General features: G+C 47.1%; 1 protein-coding gene across 5 annotated transcripts in view; it reads left to right on the forward strand.

Moving 5' to 3' along the window:
* The first annotated feature begins 969 nt into the window (after window positions 1-969).
* The window catches only part of FBXL18 (F-box and leucine rich repeat protein 18), a 37,471-nt gene continuing 26,117 nt past the window's right edge, over window positions 970-12,323 (forward strand). For 2 of the 5 annotated variants that reach the window (XM_074885731.1, XM_074885728.1), the window contains exons 1-4: window positions 977-1,086; window positions 2,340-2,540; window positions 3,436-4,976; window positions 7,823-8,041. In XM_074885731.1, the coding sequence (XP_074741832.1) occupies window positions 1,069-1,086; window positions 2,340-2,540; window positions 3,436-4,976; window positions 7,823-8,041 (1,979 nt within the window). In that variant the 5' untranslated portion in view covers window positions 977-1,068. Of the gene's footprint in view, window positions 1,087-1,150; window positions 2,184-2,339; window positions 2,541-3,435; window positions 4,977-7,822; window positions 8,042-10,534; window positions 10,620-12,323 lie in introns of those variants that run through there. The other 3 variants (XM_074885732.1, XM_074885729.1, XM_074885730.1) reach the window with 3 other exon arrangements.

A 12,323-nucleotide genomic window follows, 5' to 3' on the forward strand; every position in this document is an offset into this window, starting at 1 on the left:
TGGCTGTGCTCACAGCAGCCCTGGATGGCTTCTGCACAGCCCTCTGTGCATCAGCGAAGCGGAGGATTGTATCTCACACCCGCAGCCAAAGTTAGAATAGCTTGGTTAGAGCCCAGATTGATGATCGTTCCATACACGACCAGTGAACCTGAAGCTGACAAGTTTATCTTTACGGTTTTCCTGGGTGGAAGGGGGTGGTATCTGCAGCCCCATTGTTAGCACCAACCCAGTCGGTGCTCACAGGTGTCCTGTCTTCCACGCCCTGGCTGCTTCCAACCCGCAGCGTGAACTGGGAAAGGATCGTTCTCCCAAATGCTCCACTGCCTCCCCTGGAAAACCAGGGTGTTAATGCAGTGACTGCCCCTGGGGCCGCACAACAGCCCTGTGGGGTGTCCCACCAAACCGGCGGGGCTCCCTTTGCTCCCTGCTCACCCGCTGAGTCACTCCTGTGCCCTGCGGCTCCTTGCAGGGCGGATTTACATTTTTGGAGCCAACTCAGAGCTTTGTGGGGCGCGGGCCCGGCGTGAGTCAGCTGTTGGGGTGGCAGAAGGCCCGTGGCTGGGAGCTGCCGAGGGTGGAGGAGGCCAAGCGGCGGCTCGCCTGGCTCCTGCCACCCCCGGCGCCTCAGCACTGGTCGCCTTGGGGCAGAGGTGAGGGAGACAGGCTGCTGCCCGTACAACAATTCGGATTTCGCCTCCACAGAGAGTTGCCGCCCTCAAAAATGAGGGCGCCCTCAGAGACACCCGACCTGTGAGGGGACGGCACGACTGAGGCGGACGTCGCAGCAGGGACCCGCCACTCCCATCATGGCGGCGCCGCCGCTCTCAAGATGGCGCCGAACAACGGCTGGCACCGCCCTTCCCTCCCACCGCACGCCGGGCCACGCTCAAGATGGCGGCGCGGGGCGGCCGAGGGAGCGGCGGGGGAGTGGCGAGCCGCGGAAGCCGGGTCATGGCAGCGCCGGAAGAACCGTGCGGCGGCCGGGCCGGCGGGGAGCCAGGCCGGGACGCGGCCGGTTTGAGCGGTGCCCGGGGGAGGCGGCGGCGGCGGGACCGCGCGGCCGCCGCCATGTTGCGCTGTGGAGAGGTGAGCTGGGGCGGGGAGGCGGGGGCTCCTCTCGCCCTCCGCACCCCCGCCGCTCCGCCCCGGTCCCTCTGAGGGCCGTTAACCGGGGCTGTAGCGGGGCTCCGCCGCCATCTGCCAGCGCCGCGACTGGGGGGAGCCGGGGCCCCTCAGGGATAGGGGCGAGGCGAGAGGGGCTGGAGCTGGCCCCGGGGGCGGTGAGGGGGCTCAAATGGCGGCGGTGGGGCCGGGAGGTGCTGGCGGCCCCTCTCCTCGCAGAGCTCGGCCCGGGCTGCCCGGCGGCCTGGGGAGGTCTGGGGGAGCCGGTTCCTGAGGCGGGCCTGCCGCCGTCTAACGGGGCTGGGTACGGGCGTCGAAATCGCCCGGCTCTGGGGTGCCTCTGGGGGGGTTTTACAGAGGCTGTGATGTGGGAGCAGCATTCCCTTTCCCTTTAGGGGATGCCATGGCATTAATGCCAATTTGAGCTGTATTAAAGATGGTGCTAAAGTCCCAGCCGCCCCCCGAAATCGCCATCATTGCGGTGGGTTGCGCTGGGGGCCATGTCATGTCCCCGTGCCGTGCAAGGCTGTGTGCGCCTTGTCGCCTTCTTGCCAAGGCAGTCCTGCGGGGTTTGGGGTGCGATTGCTGGGGTGCCTTTTGTCACCCCAGTGTCGAAGGAAGGGAGCATGGGGTGGACAAACAAAGGAGTTTTCAAGTCCCCATTTAGAGCCCAGCTGTCAGTCCTGTGGTTTTGTATGGTTAATGTGTAAACATGTTGCAGAAGAGCTACGGGTGGTCTGATGTTGGACTGCAGTTTTGTTTGTGCATATACATCTCTCTATATGTAAGGTTATATAACTCTTACGGTTATTGAAATGCATGGCGCTTAGAGGAAAGATGTAGAAAGAGACTGCTGAGTTATATTTAGAAAGAATCAGGCACAGTCACTTTTCCAATTGCAAAGTAAGTGGCAAAAGTGGAATAAATGTAAGTGTTTTTTCCCCGCATTCTAAAGTAGCCAACAGTGAAAGAGCGAGTGACGGTACTGTGGCTTTGTGTGAAGTTTTGCACTACCTCCATATTGTCTTCTAAGGGAAAGCTTTTGGTTTCTTCATGCGGATGTAAGTACTTCAAGATTCAAGTGTTTCTGGTTTGCCTGACTTTATAAATCCTTACGAGACTCGGGGTGTCTGTTTTCTCACAAGATTTGCTAAGTTTCAGAGCTAGTAGCTTTTCTTTTTTTCTTTTTTTCTTTTTCTTTCTCTGTTTTCCCCCAGGAGATCGTAAGTGGGGAGAGCGAGGAGGAAAGTAATGGCATCAACTTGATGGAGTTCTCAGATGAGATCCTTTTGCACATCCTCAGCTATGTCCCTTGCACAGACCTTGTCCTGAATGTTAGGAGAACCTGCAGGAAACTCGCAACACTTTGCCTTGACAAGAGTCTAACCCATACAGTTTTACTTCAGAAAGACTATAAGGTGGGGAGAGTAGCTTGCTTCTTCTGTTAGCTATGAAGACAAATCTGACTTCTGAAAAAATGCCAAGAAGTAGGACTTTCCAATGTGTTTGCATAAATGAAATGCTCTTGAACTCTGATATCAAATAAACAATAAACTGTTTTATAAAAGCATTTGTTTTCCAGAATGCTTTGTTAGAACAGCTCTGTGCTCCCTTAGTTATATAAAATACTGTCAGTGAAAGCTATCTTCTCTGTGTTTCTTGAAGCTAAAATGAAAGTAAACGTGACTTTCCATTTGTAGCTGTGGTTGTGTAAAGTTATTTTCTCAAAATACATTTTCCATGTTGTTGTGCAAAAAAAATCTTGTGCATATTGCTATCAGGCATGCAGTCAGCTAAGCCAGAAATTGTATATATGTTATAACAAAAATAAAGCTTGGGAGTGAAGGGTGATACATTTTATGAGGACTGTATCACCAAGTGCAGGCAAGGGGAAGCCTCTCTTACTCATTTCCAAAAGAGGAAACTGGATGAAGGAGGATGGGAACATTCTTCTTTCAGTTTGAGTTTCCATAGATAGCTAGTTCTGCTGAAATAGCTTTGCTGTTAGAAAATGGAGATGGTCCTCCATTCCACTATCAGTTGCTGAACAGATTTGGCCTCAGTCAGTAACGCAGAACTGCACAGACTAAGAAGCTAAAGGACTCTTTAAGACTTTTGGACTCTTAAAGCATGGCAGACTGAGCCAGCTACCAGCAGTATAATAATTCTTAGACTGTGCTGGCATCCTCAAACATTTGGATAAGCGACGTAATCTAAGTGCTAACCACTCTTATCCCCATCTTCAGATGGGAAACTGAGTCAGTACACACCATTGCCATATATCTCATTGAATCTGGTTTTGTTTGAGTACAGGTAAACAAAGACAAAGTGAAGCAACTGATGAGGGATATCGGAAAAGAGATTTACCAGCTGAACATGGCTGGGTGCTATTGGCTGCCCAGCTCCACTATTGATCATGTAACACGATGCAAGAACCTGGTAAAACTGAACCTGTCTGGGTGCCACGTCACCTCTCTCCGTCTCTCAAAGATGCTGTCCACGCTCCAGCACCTGCGCTCCCTGGCGATAGACGTAAATCCGGGTTTCGATGCCAGTCAGCTAAGCAGTGAGTGTAAAGCCACGCTTAGCCGTGTCTCGGAATTGAAGCAAACCCTTTACACGCCGTCATATGGTGTCGTTCCGTGCTGCACTAGCCTTGAGAAACTGCTGCTTTATTTTGAGATCCTTGATCGCTCGCGAGAAGGTTTTATGCTCTCTGGGCAGCTAATGGTAGGTGAGAGCAATGTGCCCCACTACCAGAACCTCCGCGTCTTCTATGCCAGGCTGGCTCCTGGCTACGTTAATCAGGAGGTGGTGAGGCTGTACTTGGCAGTGCTAAGCGATCGGACACCTGAGAACCTTCACGCCTTCCTTATTTCTGCCCCCGGTAGCTTTGCAGAGACAGGAGCCACTAAAAACCTCCTGGACTCTATGGCTCGAAATGTACGTCTGGATGCTTTACAATTGCCCAAAGCCTGGATTAATGGCTCTGGGCTCCTGCAACACTTGAAGTTCAACAACCCTTTCTACTTCAGCTTTAGCCGATGCACCTTATCTGGTGGTCACCTGATCCAGAGGGTTATTAATGGTGGGAAGGATCTTAAAAGCTTGACCAGTCTGAATCTCAGTGGCTGCGTTCACTGTCTGGCTCCAGAGTCCTTGTTTCGAAAAGCAGAAGATGACATTGACAGTAGCATTCTGGAAAGCCTGGTTGTGTCTTGCTGCAACCTGAGACACCTCAACCTCTCTGCAGCTCACCATCACAGCTCAGAAAGCATAGGGAATCACTTGTGCCAGCTTCTGTCCAGGCTAAAGCACCTGCTCTCGTTAGCACTACCGGTTTGCTCCATCACAGATGTTGCTGCAAATGTGGAAAAGCCTCCCACGGCATCTAATTTGGTGCCCCAAACATTTGGAAGGAAAGTTCGGATTGGGATACAGACATATCCGAGGAACTTATCAGACCTGGTAAATCAGAAGATAGACTCTTCAGTGTTCTGGGCTCTGTTGAGAAGCCTCCGATTTTTGGAAACCTTGGAAATAATTGGGTCCAGTTTTTCCTCTGCCATGCCCCGCAACGAGCCAGCAATTCGGAACTCGTTGCCTCCTTGTGTCCGGGCACAAAGCGTGGGGGATTCAGAGGTGGCTGCCATTAGCCAATTGACTTATTTGCAGAGCCTCACCTTAGCACAACTGCCAAATATTATTACTGGCTCTGGGCTTATTAACATTGGATTGGAGTGCCAGCATTTGCGGACTCTTTCGTTGGCCAACCTGGGCATGATGGGGAAAGTGGCCTATATGTCTGCTCTCATGGACATGCTGAAACACTGCAAGTGTTTGAGAGATCTCAGGTGAGGGGCTACTGTTGAACATCTCCATTTTGTTTGTGGATCTCCAGAAATGTAATGCGTGGTTTGTTGTGGCTAGTGTTAAATCTGCAAGTGTTTCTGTTCTCGTCAAAAGTTGTTGTAATGGCTTGAAAACTGGGTATTTTCCTTCCTGACTTGTGGAGAACAGGGAGGCACTGCATGCTGTCCTTGAGGGCTCAGGATATGCCCTTTAATCAGTGTTTAAGAGCAAAAAGTCTCTATGCTGCAACTGCCTTCCTTTTAGATAAGGAAGAGTGGATGCTGCATATTTAGGAGCTAGCAGCCTGTCCGGGCTAGGTTAAATACTACATGCCTTTGCTGACTTTTTGGCTTTGTGTGCGTGTACTTCTCTTAAATTTCCAGGAAGGAAGAGATAAGGTAGAGTTCTAGATAATAGAGTTCTCCTCAGGTTTCCAATTAGATATTTTTCTGCCTTTGGTTTGTATTAAAATCTTGCCCTACTTTTCAGTTTCTTTTTCTTTTCTTGATAGTATATTGAAAGCACTCTGAATTTAAAGTTTGTCCTGTGATGTTCCTTTCTTGGTAGGATCCTTTAGATCTTTTAGATCTTTTTAGATCCTTTTTAGATCTTTAGATCCTTTAGGATCTGATCCTAAAGGGTGCATAAAGTTGCTTCACAGTAGCCAAAATGTGCTTATGAAAGCAAAGGGCACAAACAGTGACTGTTTCCTTGCACCAGTCCATATGAACATAAATGTTATTACTTGAGAAAGATGCTTTATTTTCCTTTTTTTTTCCCCTAGATCAGCTTCTGTTGGTGAAACTGCTAGACCTGTCAGTCCCATTGTCATCCTCTGTTCACAAAATGGGTCTAAAATGCCTAACAGTAGTAACAGCAAGGTCACTCCTGTGATCATAAAGGCAATTAGTGTGGCTTAAATTATTGCTCATCGGCTGAGACTGGTGTTTGTGTGCATGTTCCTGATCCATTGCAATAGTGAAGGAAGCCAGGGTGGCTAAAACACCTCAGGAGGGTTTTAATTTTCTACCACTTCCCATTTATAACTGACAAGGGGTGTGTTGGTCTCTCATCCAAGGCATGACAGCTGTTGGAAATTCGGTTGCTTAATGGCTTGGCTCATGTGAATGTATCTTTAACCTTCAGGAGGCTAAACAGCTGTGGAAGAACTAAGATCTGGGGAAGGAGGTTTGGGTGTGCAGTGTTGTTTCACTCGGTCTAGGCCCTGTAGTTTCTAGAGAGTTTGAAATGGAGGCCAAGAGCAATAAAGATGGGAGGCAGCGTAGAGCCTTGAATAAAGAACGAACAAGGGTGTTGCCTTGTAACAGCCAGGAGTTTCAATGTAAGCTGCCATTGTTCTTTCCCGAGTAAAGTCTAAGGTTTTATATAGGTTTAAGAGGATTTTAATGTTTAGCATTTCCTCCTGATAGTGTAGTTTCCTTTTCATTTGACTAATGCTCTGCTGCTTCTACCCTTTTTTTCCCTCCCCATTTTCCAGGCTGAGAAACTAGTTTAAGGGGATATTCCAAAGCAACATTGTCATCTAGCGAGTGAAAGGCAGTATTGCAAGTATGGCTGTCGTGTCACAGAGAAGCTGGCTGTGAGGTTGCAGGGTATTCTGTGCTTTTTGTCCTAAACTGACAGTGGACCAATAACGCTGATGAAAAATTGAAGAGGCTTCCCATTTCATTAACATTAATCTTAAGTTATTACCCACAGTGCTCGTGGGCTGTGAGGATCTCTTCGGGCAGTGCTACCTGACCAGCAGTCACAGGCTGAGACTCAAAACCAGAATTTATCAATTAACAGGATTAAGTTGCTGAGATACCCCCACCTACTACAAAAGCCTATGCAGAGATTATCCAGATCAGGTTGGGACTGACAGCTTGTTATCATCTAATGGATTAACCTTGGAGCTCTTGGCCTTGCTGACCCAATGACTGGGTTTCCCAAGTGCTCTGAGGCCCTGTAGTAAATCTGCGCTATGCACATGTACTCTCCTGCTTCCTGCAGACTGTCTCTGTGAAGGTGTCCTCCATTCTGCTGCTAGTTAAAACACAGACCCCTTGTTGAGCAGGTATGGCTTCACCATGTCATGTTGTTGTCCTGCTCTGGGCTGTGATGTAAGATTGTGGATAGCCACAATAGAGGATCCTGTCTCTCTTCTCTGGGCCAAGCGTTTAAGATAAAGGTTGGATTGATGATGGTTATTCTTCCTGTGGGAGAGAAGTAGCTTTGATCCTTTGCCATCCTCTGACTGGGGAGGGCTGGTTGTGGTCACTCTGTTGGCTCAGAGGCCCAAGTTCTGCATCATTGTGAATTTTTCATGCCTGCTTCTCTCTAGGCAGTAAACTGAAGGTAACCAGTTTGATGAGTGTTTGGTGCACTGGAGCAGTAAGTCCCTAAATGCACATCAGCTGCTTGGTGGATGTCAGGTACCAAAAGCCGGGCTGTGCTTGTTTTAAGACCAGAATGGATCTACTGGTCAGACGAAAGGCCCATCTTACCCCACATGCTTTGTGGAAGACTTGCAAAACCAGGCTTACTCCCTGTGGGTGCTGGAATTCTGCAGTTTAGGGCCTTTCTGCCTATTTGTGTCCTTGTCCTTTAGCACACACTGTTCAAGAGTAACTAGCAAGCAAGGGGTCTGATCTTGCAATGTTGGGTTGGTTAGCCCATACCGCTGGCATAAGCAAGTAGAAGATTATTGCATGTCGAAGTGAAACAGGCAGTGGGGGACACCGGTTGCTCCATTTGCCAGCCCCCCATGAATATGCTGTCTTCCCTCTTGCCTGAAAGTGGCCCAAGCATGAATTACCCATTGACTTGTTTTTGTTTATTCTTGCAGGCTGGAACAGCCGTACTTCTGTGCGGGCGCCCAGTTCTTCCAGGCACTGAGTCATTGCTCCTCTCTCCAGCGGCTTTGCATCGTCTCCCGGAGTGGGACTCTGCAGTCTGACGCAGTGATGTCATTCATGGCCAACTGCCTTGAGGTCATCATGTGCCACATGTTTATGGGAGAATCTCTTACCGTTTGCAAAAATCTCCAGCAATCCATTGTCCGGAGGTGAGTGCGGAAAGGGGTTGATGTGGGATTTCTCGAGCTGTTGAAGATTTATCTCCATTTCCTTGCTTGCCAAGGTTTATATGGCTTGGAGCACTTGTTCCAAGAAACTAATAGGTACTGTGTAACCGCTTGGCACATGAACTAGCCTCTTATTTTAATAAGAGTGAATCAGTGAAATATTTGAAGGTATTATATGAATTTTTGATTCCATTCCCACCCATGTTCTCTGCAGTTCCGTTGGCTGGGTTGAAGTTCTGGATGTAAAGCTCCATCATAAATCAAATGACACTTTTTGTGTAAACAAAACATCTGCCGACATTTTAAGTACTGAGAGATTTGACCTTGAAGCTTTCCTCCTTTCCCACAAGTGACTAAGATAATTCTCTGTCCTCTAATCACTTGTAAATGTCACTTACCGATAATCCCCTGGCAGTGCAATTCAAAGCCTTTGAAGGGTTGTTGTGAAGGGTTTTTCTTCTGGGGATGTGTGGGGGGGGAGAATTGGTACAAACTGCCTTTGCACGTTTGGCAGTTCTTAAATGCATTTTGCTTGGCCCCTTGCAGTGTTCTGAGGCTCACGTGGTGGGAAACGTTTGTGTGGAGCCGTGAACTGCATTTGAAAAGAGAGCTTTTAATTACGTTTGGCATTTTGAAATCTTCTAATAGTGGCAGTCATCTTACAAAATATTTCCCATGCAACAGACTTTCCATTATTTTTTTTTTTCTATAAGGCTTTTTCTCCGCCTTCAGTCTGTTTTCTTTGTCACCTACTGTTGCTTTGCCCTGTTAAGCTCTAATAAAAATTTCAAGTCACATGGCATTATTACTGCATCCTAAAGGGTGCTCCTCCCCCCCAGCCTTTCTCCAGCTTCAAACTGACTTATTACACTTGGCTTGTTTCCGCGGATCAAATCCAGAAGAGCCTATGACTATATTAGCTACCTACCAAACTTCACACGAGATTGTTTGTTACTGCCTCTAAAAGGCTCTCTGTCCTTCTGGGATAGTGATTGTTGGAAACATCTAAGTAAACTCTGTGTGATGTGACAAGGATTCTTTGAGTTTGTTTTTCACAGAGCTTCATATCTGTAAACACATTTCTTGGTTGATTTCAGTTGTGCTTTGAGGATCCTTAGAAAGAACCAAAGACCCACAATTCCTGTTTTTTATCTTGCCCTCCCCTCTGAGATGCCATTGTGGCACTGGCCAAAATTTTAATGTCCACTTGCTGAGCAGAAATATGCTGTTCTGCAGTCTTTTCTCCCCCTTTCTCTGTTGTGGACAGATTCTCACTACATTCTGTACCTCTCAATAATTTAAATCCTGGGAACTTTCCAAAGAGCAGCTGATGCCTCGTGGAAATGTGAAAAACTATTTTTATATTTAGCAACAGTTCTGTCTGTCATACTATTTTTCTTCTTTTGTATTTTATTAATAGGGACGTTTGTATGAAAACAGGATTTTTTTGAAGTGTGGTTTTTGTTTTTTTTCCTGAAGAGAGCATCTGCTCCTGCTGCACATTCTACACCTGAAGTCATAATCCTCTGTGACACTGTAATTGGTGGCTCTGGAAATGATTTTGATGTCACGTAAGATTATGACTTCAGGAGGAGGATAAGCAGTGGGAGCAGATGCTTTCCTAAGCAACAAAGATCCTGTTCTCATGCAACTGTCTCTAGTAATAAAATGGAAGGAAGAAAATACAGAAAATGATGTGTAAGCAAAGCCTGGAGTCTTCCACAAGTCATCAGTCTTTAACCACGTGACTTTTCCAGTGATCCCATTCTCATCCTTGCACAAATGTGCCTTCAGATGGGGTCAGGAATTGGCTTTCTCTTGACTGCATTTTGTCTACTAGTCCAAGGGCAAAGAGATGTGCCATAAAATCCGTGTGTGAGCTAGTTCATTGCTTAAACCTGTGGATAAGGCTCTAATTCACCCAGCATGGCTTTCTCTGAAAATGTGCAGCTGGTGTCTCTTTAATCCAAGTTTTAAATGGGAAGATCCCATTGGGCAGCAAGTTTGAAGTTATATATCCTTGTGCCAGAATGAAATAAGGTGATTTATCCTTTTTTTTGTTGTTGTTTTTTTGTTTGGAATGTGTGCAGATGCTGCGTGTGCAGGGAAAACACAGAGAGTGTGTGGGAAAGAGGAGGCGAGAGGAGGGAAGGCAAGGCTGTGAGCCTTTATTTGCTCCCTTTCTTGAGCTGGGGGAACTGATCCATATTCCTTGGGTCCTATTAAGGGTTAGAGTTCCTGTTTTAGGGCTGTGGAAATGGTCTTGTTTAGGCTGAGAGCAGTCAAGTGATTGCTGTTTTTGGACAGGGAGATGGGGCCAAAGTGATTCCCATTCTCGCAATGCCTCTAAAAAGAGAAGAAACGTGAGTGGAAACTGGCATGGCCTAGGGCTGGGCATGCACCAGTAGTTTGCTGCAGGTGGTAGAGCTGGGAGGGCTTGAAAATGCGATTTAGTGCGGTGTAATCCTTTTTCAGATGTGGAGGCACAGGAGGGTTTGGATCACAGAAGAGCTTGGGACTGATCTGAGGAGAAGAGACTGGTTTCAGCTGTGGAGTTGTACTGGAAGATGGTGTATATACAGGGTGTGGTGATGGGAGCTTGGGTATTAAATCTCCCGCATCACACTGGTGGCTTAAAGCCTGAACTGATTCTCAAATTCTTCGTGTGACTAAAATAAGGATAGTATTATGTATTTCTGTTCTACTGGCCCAAAAAGAGAGTTGTTCTCACGTCTGTTAGTCTTGTGATAGCTCTGTGGTGTCCAGTTTTCTTGTGGGCACTTTTCTGGTTGAAGTTTGCTGCTATTTGGGACAGATTAGTTTATGTATTTAAGTCATTAAAAAGCCTCTGATTCAGTTCTGCCTCTTTTGCAATGAAACACAGTAAGCAGAACAGCACTCATCTGGAGCCCTCATCAGCAAACAAGAGGCTTGCAAGGGCAAGGTCTCCTCTGAGCTTTAGAGAAGACTGTTTCCCTCTGGGCAGATAAATCATTGCAGTGTTTTTCTTTATTCTTTTCTCTTCTGTGTGAATGGGAGGAGTAATCTCCTTTATGGTTCAGGGAGATACTCTGTGCACGTAACAGGGGCCTAGTGGTTAGAGTGGGAGATGTGGCTTGAGTGATCCATATCCACTTCCCTGATCTTCCTCAGATTTCACATGTGACAGTGGTCTAGTCTCAGTTTCTCTGTAAAATGACATTTTTTTTCCTATCACATGGTGCTCAGCTGCTGCCACACTTCAGATAGTAGCGGATCTAACGAATACAATGTTTTCCCTTTTATGCTTGAACCCTAACTTTGCCAAAGTGCTTAGCTCCCAGCGTGTGTTGTCTTTGTTTAAATAACTCTTCTGTTAAAACCACTGCAGCAGTCATTCCAGAAACACTAAAATACCACAATTGGAGGACCCACAGTTGTAGGTTCAAGCGTGACCCCAGACCTGTTGCTGTGCAAAGAGGTTTTTTTGCAGAAAAGGGAGATTTACTTCTCCCTTTTGGGCAGAGCTGCTGCGCTGGAATTCTTCCTAAATGCTTGCCAAGAGCCGTGTGTCCAAAGCCCAGTCAGGGGGGACGGGCTCGCTTCGAGCAGCTTTCCCCGAAGGTTTCCACACTGTTATTTTGTGAAATAGTCAGTAGATGGAGCTGTGACCTATGGAAGGTGTCCCACTCTTACTGCTGTGTTGCATGCTAAATAATCGTATTTATATGCCTGTATTTCTCTGCCCCAGAAATCTTGCGGGCAAGGAATTTGGATGACTTCAGGATTGCACAGCTACATGGCGTGGTTAGCGGGCACTTCACAAACGTGCCGGAGAAGTTGCTTTCCTGGTGAAGCTTAACAGCAGAAAACAGGCTGGAAGAGGGGATGAGAAATGCTTTGGCAAATATCCCCTCGGCCTCAAGGACAGATTTTATTTTTCCAGTGTATTCCTTTAGAATTTTGTTGGGTTTAGCTTAAGTGTTTAGATATCTCCTATCATTGTAATGATTTGAAGGACTCTACAAGAACAGGCAATACAAGCCTGTGAAAAGTCCTTGAAAAAACACCTTGGAAAAGGTCAAGAACTCAACAATTAAAAAAAAAAAAAAAACCACAACCCAAAGCAAAACAAAACATCTCTGCAAGTGCGGTGTCATTAGGGATTCTTCATACGTAGGGGCAAAGTGTCAAGGCGTAGAGGTGAGTTGCGACTTATAGAAACGCAGTCCAGGTTAAGCCACGGTAGAGAGCGTGGTCAGGGTGTGAAAGATCGTGGTGCAGC

The sequence above is a fragment of the Strix uralensis genome, chromosome 16 (genome assembly GCF_047716275.1).
Source record: "Strix uralensis isolate ZFMK-TIS-50842 chromosome 16, bStrUra1, whole genome shotgun sequence".
Lineage (NCBI taxonomy): Eukaryota > Metazoa > Chordata > Aves > Strigiformes > Strigidae > Strix > Strix uralensis.